Source organism: Dioscorea cayenensis, chromosome 11, assembly GCF_009730915.1.
Source record: "Dioscorea cayenensis subsp. rotundata cultivar TDr96_F1 chromosome 11, TDr96_F1_v2_PseudoChromosome.rev07_lg8_w22 25.fasta, whole genome shotgun sequence".
In the NCBI taxonomy this organism is placed as follows: domain Eukaryota; kingdom Viridiplantae; phylum Streptophyta; class Magnoliopsida; order Dioscoreales; family Dioscoreaceae; genus Dioscorea; species Dioscorea cayenensis.
The window spans coordinates 7,148,065-7,170,076 of NC_052481.1; the positions used below are offsets into that span (position 1 = coordinate 7,148,065).

Below are 22,012 nucleotides of genomic sequence, written 5' to 3' on the forward strand. Positions count from 1 at the left end.
AGCCAAGTCTTGATCTGTAATTATGGTTTTTGGATGTTTCCCTAGCATACATCTCAACCATGTTTGGAATACCCATAAAAAACTTTCTTCTTTTTCATCTGCGATTAGAGCACAACCAAATAAAATTGATTGCATGTGATGGTTGACACCAACAAAAGGAGCAAAAGGGAAACCAAATCTATTGGTTTTATAAGTAGTGTCAAAAACTACAACATCTCCAAATTCTGAATATGCCATTCTTGATCTTCCATCTGCCCAAAAGACACATCAAGTTTGACCAAACTCATCAAGCTCCACATTAAAGAAGAAAAAATCATCATTGAGTTTTTTTTTCCTTGAAAATTTGAACAATAGCCATGCATTCTTTCCCAATATTGTTGCTTTGGACTCCCCTCAAATGATTGGAACAATCAACCCTTGTAATTAGTGCAGATCCTGTATTTGAAAGTGTTTCATTTAATATTCGACTCATTTGGCTCAGTCCCACTCTACTCTTATGCAATGTCTCCATCAAATTTTTACATGTCTCACTAATATGGCAGTGAGACCTTATCTTCATCACCTTAGATGGAGTTGTTAGCAAAACATGATTATGCACGTCATCAAACGTCTTTATGGTCCATCGTCCACTCTTCATTTTTGACACTACCATTCGAGCTTGGCAATTTGTCCTTGTATCTCTATGCCTTTGTACAGTTTTTCCTAGTTGTCTTTTGTCTGACATAGATTTAGCTCCTTCCTTATCACAAACAAAGTGTCGACAAGTAATCACTTGAGAACTTGATGAACGATACACATGGCCCTTTCTTACCCCAAAACCTTTGGACTTTGCATAATCCAAGTAATATCGAAATGCTTCATCCTTATCCTCGAACTCCATACCAACAAATGGGATTCTTACATCCATTCATCTTGAGATGGTGGACTCATTGCCATTTCTTGATCATCTTATGTTGCCAATTCATGCATATCTTCAACTTGGTGGCTATCAATTCCTTGTGTCACATGACCTTCACTTTCTTCATATAACCCGAGCTCGTTTATATCAATTTTAATATCCTCATCGGTGATGTTCACCATGATATCCTATAAAGAAAATTACAACCAATTAGAATATGTCAAAGCATATACATTCAATTAAGTTATCAAAATGAGTAATAAATGATATTACTGCAATAAAAACAGGAACAACATGTAAAAAAACATAGATTCATTTGAAATACACAGACATAATAAATATTAACATCGAACTATAGTGACATCCAAAGAACAAATAAAAAAAAAGTCCATCAAACTATAGTGAAACCATCAGAATAGCAGATTCCATAAAGCCTGCTATAATGAAATCTGGTGGACAACAAAACCGCTGACATTGTTTTTACCATCTACAAACCACATCTCAATCAGAACATGAGAAGTTAAATTTTAAAATGTAAAAAATTCATAAGAACATGACAAACTCAAAACACAAGCTTGAAATTCTCACACGTCAGCTTCAACTTGAAGACCTAACCTATTACTCAAAGTTAGTGTCAGGATGAACCTATGATAGATTCAATTAAAGAAAAATATTACTGAATTCTCTAAATCAAGGAATTTACATGATAACAAAAAGAAAATAAATATAACTGATTACCATATCAGAAGTAAATGTTGGTGAAATACATTTTGATAGGCATATAAAGAACTAACATTTACTTCTTTATTAGTACTGTGAGAGACAGAGAGAGAAAGAGAGAGAGAGAGAGAGAGAGAGAGAGAGAGAGAGAGAAGAACTAGTATACATATCATGAAGTAGTAATGCATTGAATAGGCATATACTAACTTCTTAGAGTTCATCAACACATACCAGCATTTACTTCTTTATTACTACTGCAATGCATTTTGATATACTAGTCTATTATAACATACATTCATAATGTTCTTCTCCGGGCGTCCAGTGAATGCTTGGCTTTCAACCCACGCTTATGCCTCCGGATGAGTTTCAGAAGTCGCTGGAGTTAATTGGCAAGATTGGAGCCGGACGAGGAAGGAGATTCGGACGCGATCGACATCAACGGTGGCGGTGGCTGCAGGGAAGAGGGAGGCCAAAATCTGGTCAGTCACCGGCGAGGGAATGAAGGAGGAGAGGGGGGAGAGCACCGGTTGAATGAAGAACGAAGAAGGGAGGCCAAGATCTGGGCAGTCGTCACCGGCGAGGGAATGAAGGAGGCCAAAATCTGGTCAGTCACCGGCGAGGGAATGAAGGAGGAGAGGGGGGAGAGCACCGGTTGAATGAAGGACGAAGAAGGCCGGGCAAGATCTGGGCAGTCGTCACTGGCGAGGGAATGAAGGAGACCAAAAATGCAGGGCCACCAGCGAGGGAATGAAGGAGGAGAGGGGGGAGAGCACCGGTTGAATGAAGGATGATGAAGGCCGGGCAAGATCTGGGCAGTCGTCACCGGCGAGGGAATGAAGGCTGATGCGGGGAGAGAGCACCGGTGGAATGGATTTGGAAAAGGGGGGTTGGTTCTTTATTTTCTCAAAACTCTACATCATCAGCATCAGCCGTTAGATGGGCATCTAACGGCTGATGCAGGGACATCCCTAGAAATGAATTCTAGGGACGTCCCCAGCAGATGAATTCTCATATATATATATATATATATGCACTTGTCTACCGTGAGTAATGAGATCGGGAATCCTATATGCCCAGGAATGTTCAAGTAATGAGATCAAAAATTCTATATTTAGTCTATTGATATCAGGTCTTCTATATAAGATATTCACCAATGAAAAGATTGATTAAAAGCCTAATTCATGGAAGTAAAGAACATAAGTATTGTAGAGCTCAACTTAGAGGGTGTGTATATTAAAACAAGTGACTTATCTACACTTGTTAAAAAAAAATCTTATAAAATCTTTTTAATAAAGATATATATATATATATATATATGCACTTATCTACCATGAGTAATGAGATCGGGAATCCTATATGCCCAGAAATGTTTAGGTAATGAGATCGAAAACTCTATATGCCCAGAAATGTTCTAATAATTTATGATAATTATGTTTGGTTGGGAACTCATATGGCATAGTAATCAACTTAGTAATATTACAAATTTCTAAAAATGCCCTATATTTATAATTTTGAGCAAATTTAAATTAAAAATAGAATAAAATTTGGTATCGAAATACTTAAAATTATAATATCAAAAATTAATCTTTGATGTTATAATTTAATTATTTTAGTCCCAAAATTTATTTTACTTTAAATTTAAACTTGCTCAAAATTGTATATTCAAGGGTAATTTGGAAAATTTGGAACATTACCAAGTTGATTACTATGTAATATGAGTTTCCAACCAAACATAGTTATTATAAATTAATACAACATTCCTGTTCACTCTCATCATTTGGCCCAAGGCCCACGGACTGCCCCAAGGCCAGCCTAAGTCCGATCCAAACCCAATCTAAAGTTAATGTTTGACAGGTCGGTCAAAGCTCAACCCAAACAAACCTTGGATTGGATATAGATATCATTTTTAAATGATGGTTGTCCCTTTTGGACTTGTTTTGGGCTGATCCAATGGGCTGGCTCATGAGCTGACCCATTGAATTTATTATTAAATATTAATAATATAATTTTTAAAAAATATCACTAAATATACAATGATAGAATGAGTAGGTGTCAACCTAGTTGGGATTTACCCATATTTTAGTTTTGCAATATTTTTCTCAATTGAAAATTTAATAATATTAATCAATTAATAAAATTATTTTATTTTATTTTATTATTTTTAAATCATCACAAAGATTAATTAAGTAAAGTTAAAAAAAATAACAGTGAGACAATTCGAGCAAACTCCAATGGCCCGACCCTAGCTCAATCCAATAATTGATCCAAAAAGTCAAGCCCATGAGCTGGGCTATGGACTTCATATTTAAAATTCGGGTCGGCTTGACCCAAACTATTCATGAGGCTCGTTGGATTTGGGCTTGTGTTAGGATAAAGCCTCAATTTTTGGGCAGGGGCAATGATGAGAGTGAATTCGTGGGGATCTAACATTTCCGATCTCATTATGTGGTAATATATCATATCCGCCAACCAAACTATCTATATCTAAAATTTTGAGCAAATTAAGAGTCAAGATAAAATAAAATTTTTACATGAAAATTTTAATTATAATATAAGAGCTATATTTTCAAAATAACGCCATTCAAAATTAATTTTTTTATCTACCACTAAAATATACGGTATTTTATTTTATTTTTTTAAATTATATTTATTTAAAAAAATTTCAGATTACCACTAATGGTAATCCACATAACCACCTGTTTGATAATAAGATTATCTGGTTGATAATCATAAATTATTATCAATATTACCACCACTAATCCAAATGTAGTAATTTGAAAGGTAATTTAAAACTATGTAACAAATATTACTGCAAACCAAATGCCCCCTAAATTCATTATATGTATCTATATATATCCATGGCAATATATAGTTTTAAAATTAAATTATATGAATAATAATTTTCATTATAATAATAAAATAAAATTTTATTTTAAATTTTAAACTATACCACAACATTAATTTTTAATCAATGAAATGAATAAATAATGTTTATTTTTTTTAATTATTCATATAAAAAATATTGATTTAATCAGAATTAGAAATTTAAAAAAAAATTAGATGTAATAAATAAATAAATTTAAAATTTTAAGACATATATACATATTTTTATTATTTGCTATTTAATAATATATTTAAGGGAAAATTACTGTTCACCCCTCGTAATTTTCAAAACTTCCCAAAAACCCCTCCTACTTTTACACAACCCGGACAGCCCTTCCGTTAGTGTTTAACTTCCCTTTTACCCCCTACCGTTCACTTCAAATGGGTCCATGTTGTGAAATCCCATTTTTGGCCTTGAAAATGGTTGGAAAAGAAAGCGCCAAATCACATCATGTTCAACTTTTTCAAGGGCTTTCTGCTTGGTTTCTGATAGATAATGCCTAGGAGTTGCATTACATCTTGTTGTTCTCCTCATTTCTCCTCATTTAAGTTGTTCGACTTCAGTTTTGCCGGTTTCGTAATACGGTGAGAATCTCTTCGTTGCTATCAGTTTGACCATTCCGCAGGTGTTTATTATGGCAACTTATTTGTGGTAGTCTGGGTGAAGTTTATCATACCCGAAATATATAAATCGGTTTCTCCAACAGAAAATGAAGTTGATTTCCATCGGATTGGTCAAGTGTACTCCATCTTCAAATGAGCTGTAGTCGATTTTATTGTCGAGACAGAGCATGTGCCATTGTCGTCTCCGTTTGAAAACAAGCTCATTTCGTTGTAAAGTTCTTCTCGTTTATGGTTATCTATTTGTATATTTTAAATACTGTTTAACTATTTGCTATTATCCGTTTAAATATATTACCAATATGTTTAATAATTGTCATATCCGTTTAACTTTATCTTTACATGTATAACTATTCATATTAACATGTAAATTCTCAAAGTCTCTGCGTAAAATGGTGATCTTTTTCGTTTGATCTGAATTGTTGGCAGGTGGCACGTGGCAGGTGGCAAGGTTATGGTATCCCGTGCATAAGAATTAATGACGGCATTAATTCTTATGCACAGTAACATAAATATCCGAACAGTCGTTCATTGTCATCAGTTAATGTCGGTCCACTGTGCGTTTAACTTTTTTCTCGGATATAAAGAGTCAGCCTGCTTGTGGACTTCAGACCATAAATAACAAGGAAGAACCCTTCCCATGGACAACCACTCCTCGTAGTCCTCGTCCTCGTCCTCGTCCTCCTCCTCCTCTTCCTCTGCTTCCTGTGTATGATATTCGCTGGAGTCAGACGAAAGTTCGAAGATCAACTCTATCTGAAAGGATGTCTCGTGATCCTCCTTATCTTGAGAATCAATCAGCCATAATCACGCAACAAGTTAAACTATTTTTTCTTGCCCAAGTCGAAATACTCGCATAATTGCCTGAATGCAGAGGATTCTCTAGCGGTGTATGACGGGCAAGCAATTAAGCGGGCATTTCGACTTGGGTAAGAAAAGAAAGTTTTCACTTATTGTGTGATTGCGGAGGATTCTCTAGAGGAGGGAGATCAGGAAACATCCTTTAAGATGGAGTTGATATTTATCACTTGAGACTTTTTGTTACCGTTTAAGAACATTACGTCAGTGTACAACTATTACGTTCTGTGTTTAACTATCAGGATCTTCACTTAAGTCAGACCATGACACATTGATTAATAGACGTTTTCATGAATGTGTTTGTTTAACCTTTTTTTAATGTTGTACGTTGTGCAGGTTCAAGTTGATGCGCATGTTATGCAACCGCCGTGAGCATTCGAATGTACAGACACTTGTTTCGTTCTACGAGGGTCTAGTCGTGAGTGTCCAAAGTCCGAGAAGACGTTGTAAATGTTGTAAATGTTTTATAAATAAAACGAAACAAGCTTATTTGAATGTGAACTTCTGAAATTTAAACAGAGACCTAGTAAAAACAATTTAGGAAACAAAAGAACGTCATTGTAAACAATAGAAAAGTTAAACAATACTCAATTTAATCTTTAAACAATGACAACGGTGTTTAAGAAAATACGTAAAAATGTTTAAACAGTGACCCAGGAAGTACCCATCTTCAACGCGATGTCAGTGAAAGCATTCAATTTAAACAATAACATATATTTTAAACAGTTAAATCACTATATTTAAACGGTTAATGTATTATTTACATGATATAGACTTTATTTAAACAGGTAACCGTTATTTTAAACACTATATGTATCTGTTTAAACATAAAAAGCTTGACGTTTAAACAGATACTTATGTCGAGCGATGACAATATGTCTTCATCGCGACAGTGACATATATTTCTCTTTTTGCCCTTGGGATGGAGGGAAAAATACCGCCCAATCACATCACGTCTAGTCTAACCTCTATGCACTTTTTGGTCTTCATCGCGACAGTGATATATATATGCACTTTTTTTTGTTTGCCTATCTAACTGCTGTTTGTTGTTTACATCTTATTCTTCTTCTTCTTCTTCGTCTTATTTTTGTTCTTCATTTCATTTGGTTTGTACGATTTGGTTTTCTGCCGATATATTATGGAGAGTTTTTGTGGTATTGCTAGATTCAACGGGGAGGGAAGAGTGCTAATGTTCACGGCTCAGACTTCTTGGGAGTTGGTGTTAGCTGAGATATGTGAGTGATGGGGTCTCGAAGTTTCTCTTGTCAGGGTTAAGTTCATCACACCATATGGATATAAAATGGTTTGTCCAATAGAAAATGATGTTGACTTCCAGCGGATGTGTCACGTGCACTCCATCTTTAAATGTACTGTAGTTGATCTTGTTGTCGAGACAGAAGATGTGCCATTGCCGAATCCTAATGAAAACGAGTTTTACTCGTTGTAAGTTCCTTCTCTTTTATTTGTTCCAGTTGTTTGGGTTCATTAGTGTTTAAATATGTCCGTCACTGGTTAACATCTTGTACTAGTCGTTTACGTTATTCGGTAACTGCTTAGGTATTTAATTTAACGTTTAAATATTGTCATTATCACTTAAACATTATATTCTCCACTTAACATATTGTTCTTTTCATTTGACTGAAGTGTTGGCAGGAATTCGGATTTTTTGAGAGTGCTCCCCTGCTCATCCCCATGGGCTGACCTTTGACGCTGGGATGTCTTCCTTCCTCGCCGATCATTCGCAGTCGTCGCTGGATATTGGACAATGTTTTGACAGTGTCGAACATTTCAGGGATGTGCTTCGAAATCATGCAATCAAACGGAATTTTGACTTCAAATTCATAAAGAACGAAAAACATCGGGTGACTGTGGAATGCGCTGCCGATGGTTGTCGTTGACGCCTTCATGCATCAAAAAGAGTATAACAAAAATACTTTTCGTAATCAAGATAATCAACCTCGCCACACACATGCGGTGGTGGCATAGGTTCAAGGCCACATCCAAAAGCGCCGAAAAATGGGTTAGCGCACGAGTGATTCAGAGCTCAAGGACCGCCCTTGACAAGGCCATCGACATTCAGAAGGACATGTTGAGGGAACATGGTGTCCACATACCATACAAGCAGGCTTGGTTGGGAAAAGAGCATGCTCGGGTGGTCCTCAACGGCAGTGACATCTCCAGATATGATCGCTTTGCTTTTGGTATGTGGATTAGGTGGTCGAGACAAACTCCCTGCAGCGTTGCGATCGTGGAAAGAGACGGTGATCATTTTAAACGGCATTCTTTTCTTTCAGTCACAGTGTATTATGGGATTCAAGAGGGCTTGCAGTGCCGTCAGTTTTCTCGATGGTACCCACCTCCTTGAAAATATCGGGGTACACTCATCGGGTGCCACAGGAAAAGATGGAAACAATGGTTTTTTCCACGTCGCCTTCGATATAGTCGACAATGAGACCGATGCCAATCGGACTTGGTTCATATCTAAGTTAGGCGATGATTTATACGAGGATGGAGATTATCATGAGATAATTACCTTCATGCTCGGATGTGTCCAAGGGCCTTGTGAGCGCAATTGCGAGAGTCTTCCTTCTTCGCCACACGCATACCGCCTTCGACAATTGAGGCCAATTTTATGAAAAGCCAATGTCGACTTGGGAAGGCATCGAGGGAGGAGTGCTCGGGTCTATATGCTTCCGCATTGCGTGGGCATCCACGGCTAAAGATTTTGATGATACCGTGAATGAATCGCGCAGCCACATCACCCAAGCTCATCACCGGGTTGATTAATAAACCTGATATGGCACATTGGTCTAATTATCTCGCTCGTAGGTGATCGCTGAGGGTGAGATGTATTCAAACGTCATGGAGTCGCTCAATGCTTGGATCAAGAAAGCTCGCTCATTTACCCGTGACGATAAAAATGGTCGACTCCATAAGGTCTCCGAATGTTGATTTGCACTTAACATTTAGTGTTACCCTTTAAACATTCTCAATCTTTGTTTAATTACACTTGTCCGACTTTTAAATATTAATGCTTTTCGCTTTAAATATTTACAATAATGTTTAAAACATGTTTACGAATTATTTAACCATCGCCGTCTTTGTTTAACCTTATTTGCCAGCTCAGTCGATGCACATGTTATGTAACCCAGGCGTGAGCAAGCGAACAAACGGGAGACCTACTTACGCCCGCATATACATTCAAGGTAGAGATCATTGTCTGAGGATAGCCGAAATCTTTGTGTTGGTCGTTGTGTCGATGATCGCTACGGCTGATCGACCAGGCAAAGAACTCAGATCTCGCCATCGTAACTTGTTCATGTCAAAGGTGGCAAGTTTTATGGTATCCCTTGTAAACACGCTTAGGCCGCAATAATCGCATGCACACCAACGTCCCATCGATTTATTAGCTGGTACTTCAAGGTCGACAATTACAAATCGGGCGATAAGGAAGCTATATTCCTATACCCGACGATGACGACGCCTTCGACGGAAATCGTGAGCTTCGCTTATGCACCTCCCGCTGACAAGAAGACAACCTCGCGGCCTAGACGAAAGAGGATCGAGTCGCAAGCGCTTTGATGTCCGCCGAAGTTACATCGCACTGACCGCCATGGATCCGGCCACAATCGTAGATCTTGCAAATGAAACTGTCACGACTAGGCATTGTAAATAAGCTCGATCGATGACAGGGAAACATTGTGTATTGATGGGCAACTTTCCATATTTAAACTCTTACTTTTACAACGAATGCATTTATTTAAATAGAGACAGTGTTATTTTTAAACGGACACATCGTAATTTGAAATATTTCTAACTCGATGTTTAAACGATATATGGTATATTTAAACAATGAAACCGAAATGTACACAATTACAACGTAAATTAAACAATGAAATGAAACCGAATGGAATTAACCCCGCTTACAATTGAAAACAAACAAAATTTACATTGAGATATACAAGTCATGTTCTTCCGAATCAAAACAATGAATCGAATGTCCAGGGTTTACATTCGAAAACAAAATCGACATTGAGATATACAAGACATGTTCTTCGGTCACAAAAATTTAACCCGCTTGTGACGACCCCTTTCTCATGGACGCCGGACCGCCTCCCTCCTTAAGTATGCGGGTAACATACCTTAACTCGAGGTAAGGAACGCCCTGCTCTGCAGTAGCCGTAACTTCTCACCCCAAAGTAATTGCTCGATAAACCGCATGACGTAGAAGGCGCAATCGACGCTTTCTTGTTTTTGGCGTGGGGTTTCCATGTCGTACACGAGTGGGTACTTTTCATCATCGCCGACTGCCGAACTCCATATCGACACTATTGTCGAATAGATTCCACTGCCGAGATATGCAAGTTGAGATTAGAATACCGATTAAATACCAAACACTATTAATCGGACATAATTAGAAGAACTTACCATGTCCAACGCGCTCTTTATCGCATCTCTCGGACATAAAAGAATAATGCTCAGTATTCTTGTTTATCATTGTCAAGGGACGACTGATATGGAAGTGGCCATTCATGATTATCGGGAGGATGACAATTTGAACTTCAGGGCAGAGTCAGCGCACAACATCCCCCGACCATAGCCATAATTGTTTCATGTGCGCCATCCCTCGCTTTGACATAAACAGCAGTAAGCGGTCCGGTGATGGAGGCGCTTCTGTAAGGATATGGCTCTTTGTCAAACGACTTTTGTATTATGCATACGTAAAAGCGCCCATCACATCATCTCGTGACCATCTCCTTCCCCTCAAGCTAACGCAGTACAATTTGTCCGCGGTGGTGTCGATAACGCTATTCTTCCACACGCATGACTGTCGAGATTAAACGACAATGTATATAATAAGACCATATCAGTAAATGTTTAAATGATATTATCAATTGTTAAATGATATTATATATAATTAAACGTTAAGTAGACAAATTAAATGGTAACATAAAAAGACATTAAACACTATTAGAAAATCGTTAAACACTATAATAAAAACTTTAGACTTACCCGGCCCATAGAGCGGTTGAGGAAGATCCTCATCAACCCCTCGCTCAGATTTGTTAAGACGAGACAAAGCCAACCCATTTTTGGGAATAAAAGTTTTTTTCGAGCCGCTTGGTCCCATTGTTGATTGGCCTCGATCATCTTTCTCGCTGCTCGGTCGGGGTCTTCATGGGCACCGCTGCATGCACCTTCACGGTGCAGACACGACCAGCGAAGATCTCTTTCGATGTGAGGACGACTCACGACAAAGATCAACCGCAGACACATCCTTACATGGTTGTTCTTGTTGTGGGATTATGCCCCGGCTTCGATGCGGGACGACGGCAGACAACATCAACCGCATACATCCTTACATGGTTCTAGTCATGGTGGGATTGCGTCTCGCTCGACGCTGCATTATCGGCCACTGCCACTGCAAATGCATTCAACGATCTTCCTCAACCGCTGGCCACGACGATAGACGATCATCGGGAGACACATCGTTAGCTTGTTCTCGATCCGCAAGGATCGTGTCCATCTTGATCGCCGCATCTCAAAAAGCGGCTCCACTCGGGTCCATCGATTCATTAAGAATAGAGTTAACGACCTTCTCAACCGGCAAGAACGCCACATCATCTACGATGTCCTCCACCGTCACGGCCATGTCATCAACGGCGATGCATACTCAAGAATGAAAGATCATCACCGATGGTGTTGCTATTATTTCATCGTCAGCCGGCGGTGGAGACAGAGGTAGTATTGTTCTCCTCTTTTTCGCAAGTCTCTTCGAATGTGGTCGCTCTTGAACGACCTTCCCGATGATGTCGTCGCCGCCAAATTCGACTGCTCGCTCGTCCCGGGTGCTCAGTCTTGAGGGATGGCGCATCGGTTGTGAACGTCCCTTCCAGCTGCCTCAACACAGCGATGCCGAGGAAACTCGATCATCAATATTCTGCACGCCCGCATAAGAGTTGCGCGACATCTTCGCCTAATGTCGCCGGGTCGCGCCACTAGTCGGAGGGGCTGCCATGGTCGTGGGCCGCCACAATCGGGGACCGCTGTCACGTGGTAGGGGGTTGTCTGCAACTCGCCGGGTAGGGGAGGGCTTCTCCCTGGCCGAGGATTGCGCGTCGCGTGGGATGGGTCGAAGTAGGAGAATCAAGGCTGAGCGCCGCACGATGGAGGTCGCCCTCTCATCTTGCCTTCGAAAGCAAGTGGTTCCCTGAGCAATAGCATCCATCCGCCGGTTGGCCCCAATAAATATTTCTTCTTCAAAGATTCACGGAACCAGACTTAGGAAACTAACATATGTAAACCAAACAATTTCAGCGAAATCATTCATTTTAAACTATAAAAACTATATTTAAACAGAGTGGTTATATATTTGAACGTTATAGAATATATTTAAACGGAGAACAAAATATTTAAACCAGTATGAATAAGTTTTAAACGGTAAATACTAAAGTTAAACGCTAAATAATATGTTTAAACATTAAAGACTTATGTTAAACATTGTCCATGATTTATTACCTCTTTCCCATCGAGCGATAACAAGCTGGTTTCTACCGTCGCTTGCTTCTAGTCAGCTCATAAAACCAGATGTTAAGCGCGACCGAGCAACCCTTAATGTACCCTGTGTTGGTCTTCTTCCCGGCGCATCTATCTTGCACTCGGGCGGCTGCTTGTGGAATATCCTCCATAAGCCACTTGCGTCAGCCCGCTGCCACGCGCATGACGCCCCACTGGGTCGGTAGATCATCGACATAATCAACGATCCGCTCGAACCGAGCATGATGTATTTGGGAAGAGGATCTGTACCCATGAGGTACACTCATCGTGAGTTTGACAAAATTATCTTCTTCTCCCACCTGTCGAACAAGTTGCACCGAACGCTCTTGACGGAGTCTCCGTGTCTCTCGTAGGTTTTTGATAGATACCTCCCTTCTCGAACGCCGACCGGTTTTCTTCTTCGAAAGACGATCTGCGCTCGCCATCGCAACGCTGCACTCAAGAACGAGGGCCACATCTCGAGGTCTCGAAACTCAGCAGCTTTTCCCCGATCCCGAATTTATTGGTGCGCCCATCGCATCTTTGCAAAAGAGAATCAAGAAGGGCCCTCTCTTGGTATATAACTTCCACCTAAAATAAGCCGCAAACGGTGCCCTTCGAATAATCTCCCCAAAGGTCGAGGGGTCATGTTATCTTTCAATTCAGCTAAGGTCTCCACCACGTGTCAAATAGCATCGCCCATTAACTAGGTCGACCGCCATAATCACAAGCCTCGTGATAATAACAACACATTCAACATGTAGTATCGACAAAAAGTTTAAGCGGAAATATAATGTTTTAAAACCGGTAACCTCTCGCTTATTAAACAGAGATATCAAATGTCGAACAGAGACCCATTTTATTAAACGAGACGAGAATACTTAAACGAGACAACAAATTTTTAAACTCGTAACATCTCATTTCTTAAACGTCAACCCTCATTTGTAAAACCGCAACCATATCAAACGAAAGGGAAATGTACATTATAAATATTACATCAAATCATAACAATCGAAAAAAACTATTTTCGAGTAGTGTATACATACTGAAAATGCAAAACAAAAGAAAACCCCTAGCCGAGAAATCTCCTCGAAGACTAACAAAACCCCGACTGAGAAATCCCCTTCGGACTTCAATATCTTCCAACAAAAACAGGGAGCACAAAAGCAAAACCGAAAAAAATCTTTCTTTGTAATGTAACGCTAACATAAAACCATACTCAATACCTTAGATCGCAAACCCGATGAAATGCCAACTAGTTGCATGGGGACTTCTCCTTCGAGATACCGTGGAAAGGGAAAAAGTCGATGAAATGCCAATTACGTAGGTATCGCGTAGAGACAACTTCGGAGACGACTGTGAAAATGGAAAAAGCTAAAGACGCGAGTCGAGAAAAAGCAAGTAAACAGCTCCAATAAATTGCTCTCGTTACCCCTACTGAAACCCACCCCACTTCTTCTCAAACCGCCGAGATGGGCTGCAGACCCACGACTCCCCACGCAAGGGCATTTTCGTCCATAAAATTTTGAAACTCACTCGGCTCACATCCGTCTATCTTTGGGGGTTTGAAAAACATGTAGTTTAAAAAGGAGGGGTTTTTAGGGATTACAAAACTAACGGGGTGTTTTTGACAATTTTACAAACTTAGAGGGTTTTTTTGGCAATTTCCACTATATTTAATTATATATATAAATATAATTTTTTTATAAAATATGACAAGCTATATCAAGGACATGCTCTCATGCTGAGTGAGTAGCCTTTTTTTTTATATTGCATTTTTTTTAATTATTTACTAAAATAAGTATCTTTTAGATTAATTACCAAAATGCGTAAAAAGTACCATGCAACCCACTTGCATGGTACTTTTTTGCACATGGGTAATATTTAAATTTTCTTTTTAATTTTATAATAGTTTTTTATATAAAATTTTACATTTACAACCTTACAAATATTTTGAATCAATTTTTTCACAAATCTGGTTTTTTTATATAATATTTTACGTTTTAGTCCTTATAATTTTTTAAATTAAAATTTTTTCACATAACTCTATTTAAATTTTACATTGTTTTTTTATATTATATTTTACGTTTAGTCCTTATAAATTTTTAAATTAAAATTATTTCTCACAGTCTATTTAAATTTTATAATGGTTTTTTTATATAATATTTTACGTTTTAGTCCTTATAATTTTTTAAATTAAAATTTTTTCTTACAACCCTATTTAAAAATTACAATGGTTTTTTAATATAATACTTTACGTTTAAGTCCTTATATATTTTTTTTAATTTAAATTCTTTCTAACACATTTCATTTGTAATAAAAAAAAAGCAGATATCATACTCTAAACGGATAAAAAGGATAGATAAAAGATCTAAAGCGAAAACGAAGGTCCTAAGATCAAACTCGGGAATTCTCTTATTACTTGAAGAGGTTACTGAGAGTTCGGAATTATATCCCGATTACAACACTAAGGCTCTCTTATATAAGGACTTAAACGTAAAGTACTATTTTAAAAAACCATTGTAAATTTTAAATAGAGTTGTAAGAAAAAATTTTAATTTAAAAAAATTATAAGGACTAAAACGTAAAATATTATATAAAAAAACCATTGAAAAATATAAATAAATTAGTGAAAAAATTAATTAAAAAATTTGTAAGGTTTGTAAATGTAAAATTTTATATAAAAAACTATTATAAAATTGAAAAGAAAATTTAAATATTACCATGTGCAAAAAAGGTACCATGCAAGTACACTCCATGGTACTTTTGCGCATTTTGGTAATTAATCTAAAAGATACTTATTTTAGTAAATAATTAAAAAAATGCAATATTTTAAAAAAAAAGCCGAGTGAGTATATATATATATATATATATATATATATATATATATATATATATATATATATATATATATATATATATATATATATCTAATTTTAAGTTTATAAATAGAGGACCCATCATCTAAGGACGTTCCTAGATTTCAAATCTAGGGATGTCCATAATAGCCATCAGATGGTAACGGCTCTTATTCTTATGAACATTAGACACCGCGTTCTTGTACCGTGATCATAAACAATAAAAAGGTGTACAGTGTTTATATAGACAATCAGCCATTGGATGATGATCCAACAGCTAAAATTTAAAACGTCCATAGAATTCAAATCTAGGGACTTACCTAGATGATCTTTTTCCATATAAATATATAAACAATATTAGCTTAATTAAAAATATATGCATAATTTGGCAAAAAAAATTTTAAAGCATACAAATAAAAAAAAACCACCTTGAACAAAATCCCAGAAGGTTTTGGTTGAATTAGTAACTATAAATTTCCAAAAATACCCACCCTTCCATTATAATTCCCAATGCACCTTTTCTCTATATCTCTCATCCTCGTGCGAGTGGGACGCCACAGAGGAGGCGTGGTGGTGGACCCCATACCTCGTCTTCCTCTCTCTCTCTCTCTCTCTCTCTCTCCTCTTCTTTTATGGCTTTCGCCTCTCACCTCCAAGAGCGATAGAGAGGCTTCTCGTCGCCAATCACCACCAAATCGATCCCTACTGCTCATCTTGTATCTGAGAATAACCCATTGCAGACCCTTTCAATTGTTCTCTATCTTGTTCTTCTGACTCGGTTTGAAGGATTTCCAGATCTGAGCGCCGGGAGCTGATCAGTTAAGATTTTCCTAGATTTTGTCCTGGTGGAAAGCAATTAGACGGCAAAAGGTTTGATCTTGTTGGTTGGAATTGGGTTTTGATTTGTGTGACTTGTGGTGTGGGGAGATTCAGTTGATTTGTTGCGAGGGGTTTTGTTTTTTTGGTTTCTGTTTTGGATTTTTGGTTGCAGGGCTGGGATCGGGTGAGTGGGATTTGAAGGCGGAAAAGTAATGGAGAAAGACCTTGTTTTTCCCTCAATGTTTGGTTTGATTTGCTAGGTTGCGAAAAAGATGTTGATGCTCTTGCTTGATTGTTTAGGAATCTTTGTTGTGCTAGATTATTAAAAAAGATTAAATCTTTGGTTCTATTCTTTGATATTTTTTTGACTGTTTGTTAGTTGATTGTTTTACTGATGTTGCTAGTTCGCAGAGGTGGAGAAGGAGGAGAAAGGAGCAAAGTGTTTGCATTTTGGGAAGCCAGTGAAGTGCTTGGAGTTGATGTCGAGAACTCGGAGGCGGGTGTGGGTGAGATGAGGGATGTTAGAACTGTTGATGAACTTCCTGAGAGCCTGCTGGTGGCCGTCGTCTGAGCGCTATGTCCATGCCGGCACCGACGCGGCCGGGCGGCAGGATGGGCTGCTATGGTACAAGGACTTGGGGCAGCACATCACTGGGGAGTTCTCCATGGCTGTTGTTCAAGCAAACAACTTGCTTGAGGACCAGAGCCAGATCGAGTCCGGCCCCCTCAGCACCCTCGAGTCTGGACCGTATGGCACGTTTGTTGGCATCTACGATGGCCATGGAGGCCCAGAGACATCCAGATACATAAATGATCATCTCTTCCAGCATCTCAAAAGTATGGTTCTTTACTTATGATCTGTGTTTTGGTTAGTTTGCCCTGCTATCAATGATGTATTGTTATATAGGTTTTTTAATTGAGTTGAGGACTTGGCCTGGATGAGTTGCTTGATTTATGCTTTGCTTCTGTTCCTACATCGATTCAACTTAGTTTAGCAGATCATATGAGTTAGCATCTCTTGTTATAGATGCCGTGCTTTGGTGTTGTTTCATTGGTAGATGATTCTTATGATGACAGAGACTTGAGGAGTTGTGAGCTTATAATAATAATCATACTAGTACATGTAATTTATTTACTCTTTATGACTTGTTGATTTTCTTTGTTATTTTGTCAATCTTGCATTTCTTTATTGTGTCTGTTCGCTTTTATTACTTACTGACAAAGCGCCTATCTTCCATCAAGTGTCTTCCTGATGTTAATTTATTAAGAATTAATCATAAAGAGCATATTATTTGACCATAGAACTTGTCTTAGCAGGGTTTGCATCTGAGAATCAGTCAATTTCAACTGATGTCATCAAGAAAGCTTACCAAGCAACAGAAGAGGGTTTCCACTCCCTGGTTACTAAGCAGTGGCCCAGTAAACCACAAATAGCTGCTGTTGGCTCTTGCTGTCTGGTTGGTGTAATCTGTGGTGGAACTTTATATGTGGCTAACCTTGGAGATTCGCGGGCGGTTCTAGGGAGGCTTGTAAAGGCAACAGGAGAGGTTCTGGCAGTACAGTTGTCAGCAGAGCATAATGCATGCTTTGAGTCTGTCAGACAAGAATTGCAATCGTTGCATCCAGACGATTCACAAATTGTCGTTTTGAAGCATAATGTTTGGCGTGTTAAGGGTCTCATCCAGGTAATCAAAGTCCTCTTTTAAAATAAATACTGCAGTGTCGGTGAATAGTTGTTTATGATTTTGTGTATTTGAAGTATTCAATTATTACAAAAACTTGTATGTTTTACGTAGTGGCATGACATAATATTTTACCTTTTCTTTCATGGATGGTTGACATGCTTCTAAATGGAGAGCAATCACCATGTTGTTTTTGGAAAATTTTGATGTAAAACTTGATTGGTTATTGTTGTTTATTGCTTTGGACAATTATTAGTTTTATCGCTAAATTGCTTGACAGGAACTTGTAGACGACAAGTATGTTGATGTTTGTTTAACTCATGTTTACATAATGAGGTTCATTATTCATTAGAGTTGGATATGACAAATATCTCATGCTATGCATCTTGATAGGAACTATGGGAAATAATATTGTTGTTCTATGGAGTAATACAGGAAGTAGAATCGGATACATCCATCTCATAGAGGGTTTATAGATAACCAAATAACTAGCTAGATCTATTTAATTTTCCTCAACTAATCGTAAGTAGTAATTATTACCTGACATTTTTAAAACCTTATGTTAATAAATTTTGATCAAGGATTCTAGAACTGATGTTTAAGAATCTAATGCCTGACCTTGTCAAAAGGTTTTGTTTCTAGCTTGCTCTTTTCAAGGAAAATGCTAGAATATATTTTTAAGTTCTCCATTTGGTTCTTTGACTGGATTTTGATACCTTTGATGAATCATCTGTCCTTTCACTCTCCATAACAGTTAAAGATTCACTTCTTCTTTTTCCTCTAACTCAGACAATTGGTACTATTAACTTAATTTTCATTGTAGACTTGTTCATGTAAAGCTATGTGCAGGAAGATGTGTGCTTATTATCTACCGTATGTTAAAATGTAATGAGATTCTTATTACCAACCAAATTCTCATCAAAGTGGGACTTTGCAGACATTTCTTGTTACTTTCTCTACCAGTTATTTCCTTTACTTGTGTATCCCATCTTATGCTCAATATTAGTCGATGTTAGGATCACTTTTTTCTATTCAAATGAATTTTCATTATATGGTCTTGCAGGTCTCCAGATCAATTGGTGATGTGTATCTAAAGAAAGCAGAGTTCAATCGGGAACCATTGTTGGCAAAGTTTCGCCTTCGGGAGCCTTTGAAAAGGCCGATACTTAGTGCTGAACCAGCAATTTCAGTGCAAGCATTACAGCCTCATGATCAATTTCTTATATTTGCTTCTGATGGGTTATGGGAGCACCTTAGCAATCAGGAAGCAGTTAACATTGTACAAAATCATCCTCGCAGTGTAAGCTTCTTATCTATCTCATTGTCATCTTTTCAAGTGGATAAAGAAATTATCATGCCATATTTTTTTCATCAATCTGGTATAGGTTTTTTATGGTAAACATGAAAGGTTGTTTCCTATTATGCATAGAAATTGATTTACTTGTTGGGTACTTACATAGAAATTGATTTACTTGTTGGGTACTTAATCTTTTCTGAGAACAATGGCCAAAACTCTCTCCATGACTTCAATCCATGTCCAAACTACCTGACGTGACTTCTGAGTTTTCAATTAAAGATATATAAATGGCTTAGAGGCTTTTTTTTTTTTTAACTGCATTTACCCAATATCATGTAGCTTGTATACTATACATCTCCATAGTATTTCACCACATTTGAGCATTCAATCTAGTGAAACCAAGAATTTGGTTGGGTTCCCTTGACTCTTCTAGCAAGGAAATAGCGAACTAGCTGATATATTTCTGCCAAATGGAGGATTTCATTTTGAAATCTTAAGTTCAAATTATTTTCAAGTTTTTTACAACTTCATCTTTTATGTTCTCTTGATGATGCATTGTTGATTGAAATATTTAACCCACACAATGACCACCTGAGGAATATAATAACTTTTTTTTTTGCAAGTTTTTTTTTATGAGATATGAATTATCTGGAAAATAAAATGACTCCAAGGTGTTGCTGCACCAGTGAACTCTGCTTTGTACTTCTGATTTATCCTGTGAAGAAACTTGCTGACTTGTAGAATCATTTTAATTATTATTACATTTCCTCGCATGGTAAAAAATTACTGCATTCCATCCCAAATATGTGTGCACTTTTTGAACAGAGTTATTTCTGGAACTCGTCATTGACGAAAACACATAATGTTTCTTTAACTGACTCAACCAAGAAGTCTAAGCTCAAATATTTTCCCCTTGGAACAATTTCAGGGAAGTGCTCGGCGACTTGTGAAAGCTGCACTTCAGGAAGCAGCAAAGAAGAGAGAAATGCGGTACTCAGATCTCAAAAAGATTGACCGTGGTGTTCGCCGACATTTCCATGATGACATTACCGTTATTGTCCTCTTTCTCGATGCAAACCTTATTAGCAGGGCCAGCACATGCAAGGGTCCAACCCTATCACTTCGAGGTGGCGGTATCAATCTCCCCGCAAACTCTCTAGCACCTTGCACAACCCCTACATAACATGGTTCTTCATGAAACGAGCTCAACTCTATTCTCATCCTGTTGTATTAAATTATATAGTCCTGCATATGGACTTCCATGTTCATGCTCTGCATATTTGTATTTTTCTTTCTCCATATATACATATATATATATATGGTTTCCAGATCTACTTAAATGTAACATTTTCATGCAGAAAAAATCAGTTGATCGCTCTGTGTGTCTTTCAGTGCTTTTACCGAGTATTTATGAATGGGTGGTTTCATGTTGTTCTGGTGATTTGATAGCTGGAAGCGTGGACGCAAGTCACAAAGGCTGTAAAGTTCTGCTTGATTGAAGTGTACTGGTGAGCAGGTTGTGCTCTGATTTCCCATCAGTGTAATGGACTCTTCTGTTGATGGTGCCAGACATTTATATATATATATTATTTACGATGAGTGCGTATACAGCGGGGGAATGCATGCAGTCGGAAATTGATCTCCTAATCCCTCATTAGGAGAGGTATAGAGTTTGAGTTGCAAATTTATTTTTATATTAGGATATTTTTGGCATTGTTGTCTGGTGCAAAAATCTTGTAAATCAAGCTTTACATATTTAACATATTAGATCTGGATAATAAAAGTTTTACAAATCAAACATTACATATTTCATGTTAATCTTTTATTTATATAAGGTGTAATTTATTAAAATGTTTATTTATTTTTAATTATGATTTACACAATAATATTTATGATGTTATTTGTGTCTAGTTCTTCTAACATTGTTAGATATATTAATAATATATGCTGAAAAAAATATTTAATTTGGTTATACTAATGTAATGGTTGATTGTTCATTGTGTTGTTGATTTAAACTCTTCAGGGTCCTTACTTCCCAAAACCTATGGTTATATTTAAAAGCTTTTCTCATATGTTTCTTTGATAGTTCTGCCAAAGCCCATGTGCTAGTTAATAGCACTCTACATGGTTTCATCCGTTGGAAACGTGGTCTTCGTCAAGGAGATCCTGCAGATTCATTAAGTGCAATGTTCATGCATGCTTTACGATTTAGAGCATTACTAAGGGCCCCACTCGGTCAACTAGGGAATGTTAGTCATCTTCAATATGTAGACGATATAATTATCTTTTTTGCATGAGGACATGAAGATCTTCAAGTTATTAAGCTGATCCTATACCTTTTTGAAGGTGCGTCTGGTCTTACAATCAACTACTCCAAAAGTTGTTTATACTCTATGAAGTTGTTTATACTCTATCAGTTATGGTTTTCGTCCTAATGCAAATTTAACTGCTATTCTTAACTGCGCCAGAGATTGTCTATCTCTTACTTACCTGGGAGCACCACTCTTGGGGAAAAGACCAAGGAGACAAGATTGGTTGAATCTCATTTTGAAGGTCCGCACTAAACTTACTTCCTGGAAAGCTATTTATCTCTCCTTAGGTGGCCAACTCACTCTTATAAACTCGACTCTTTCCTCTATCCGGTCCTATTGGATGCCAGTTTTCAAGCTTCCAGTGTGGATCTCTAACGAGATAGATAAGATTCGTAGGGATTTTCTATAGAAAGGTCCAGAAGTGGGGCCTAAAGAGATTTGACTAGTTGCTTGAAAAAGGATTTGTAGACCTCGCAACATGAGGGGATGGGGTATCCTCAACATTCAAGACTTTAATAAAGCTTTTC

The 22,012-nt window shown here is 37.6% G+C and overlaps 1 protein-coding gene across 3 annotated transcripts; it reads left to right on the forward strand.

Annotated features, from left to right (window-relative positions):
• The first annotated feature begins 15,948 nt into the window (after nucleotides 1-15,948).
• LOC120272109 (probable protein phosphatase 2C 60) lies at nucleotides 15,949-20,571 on the forward strand. 3 transcript variants are annotated; one of them, XM_039278856.1, is made up of 6 exons: nucleotides 15,949-16,245; nucleotides 16,367-16,403; nucleotides 16,606-17,031; nucleotides 17,512-17,879; nucleotides 18,940-19,176; nucleotides 20,102-20,571. In XM_039278856.1, the coding sequence occupies exons 3-6, from the start codon at nucleotides 16,713-16,715 to the stop codon at nucleotides 20,354-20,356; spliced, it is 1,179 nt and encodes a 392-aa protein (XP_039134790.1). In that variant the 5' UTR covers nucleotides 15,949-16,245; nucleotides 16,367-16,403; nucleotides 16,606-16,712; the 3' UTR covers nucleotides 20,357-20,571. The 3 variants fall into 3 exon arrangements, with proteins under 3 accessions (XP_039134790.1, XP_039134789.1, XP_039134788.1); XM_039278855.1 differs by lacking the exon at nucleotides 16,367-16,403 and having other exon boundaries at nucleotides 16,599-17,031; XM_039278854.1 differs by lacking the exon at nucleotides 16,367-16,403.
• The last annotated feature ends 1,441 nt before the right edge of the window (nucleotides 20,572-22,012 follow it).

Bases quoted from the DNA above. Each gene is read 5' to 3' on its own strand.
- LOC120272109 (XM_039278856.1), top strand. From the start codon at position 16,713: ATGTTAGAACTGTTGATGAACTTCCTGAGAGCCTGCTGGTGGCCGTCG. The intron at 17,032-17,511 runs GTATGGTTCTTT...TTGTCTTAGCAG, and splicing joins TCTCTTCCAGCATCTCAAAA to GGTTTGCATCTGAGAATCAG. The intron at 17,880-18,939 runs GTAATCAAAGTC...ATGGTCTTGCAG, and splicing joins GTGTTAAGGGTCTCATCCAG to GTCTCCAGATCAATTGGTGA.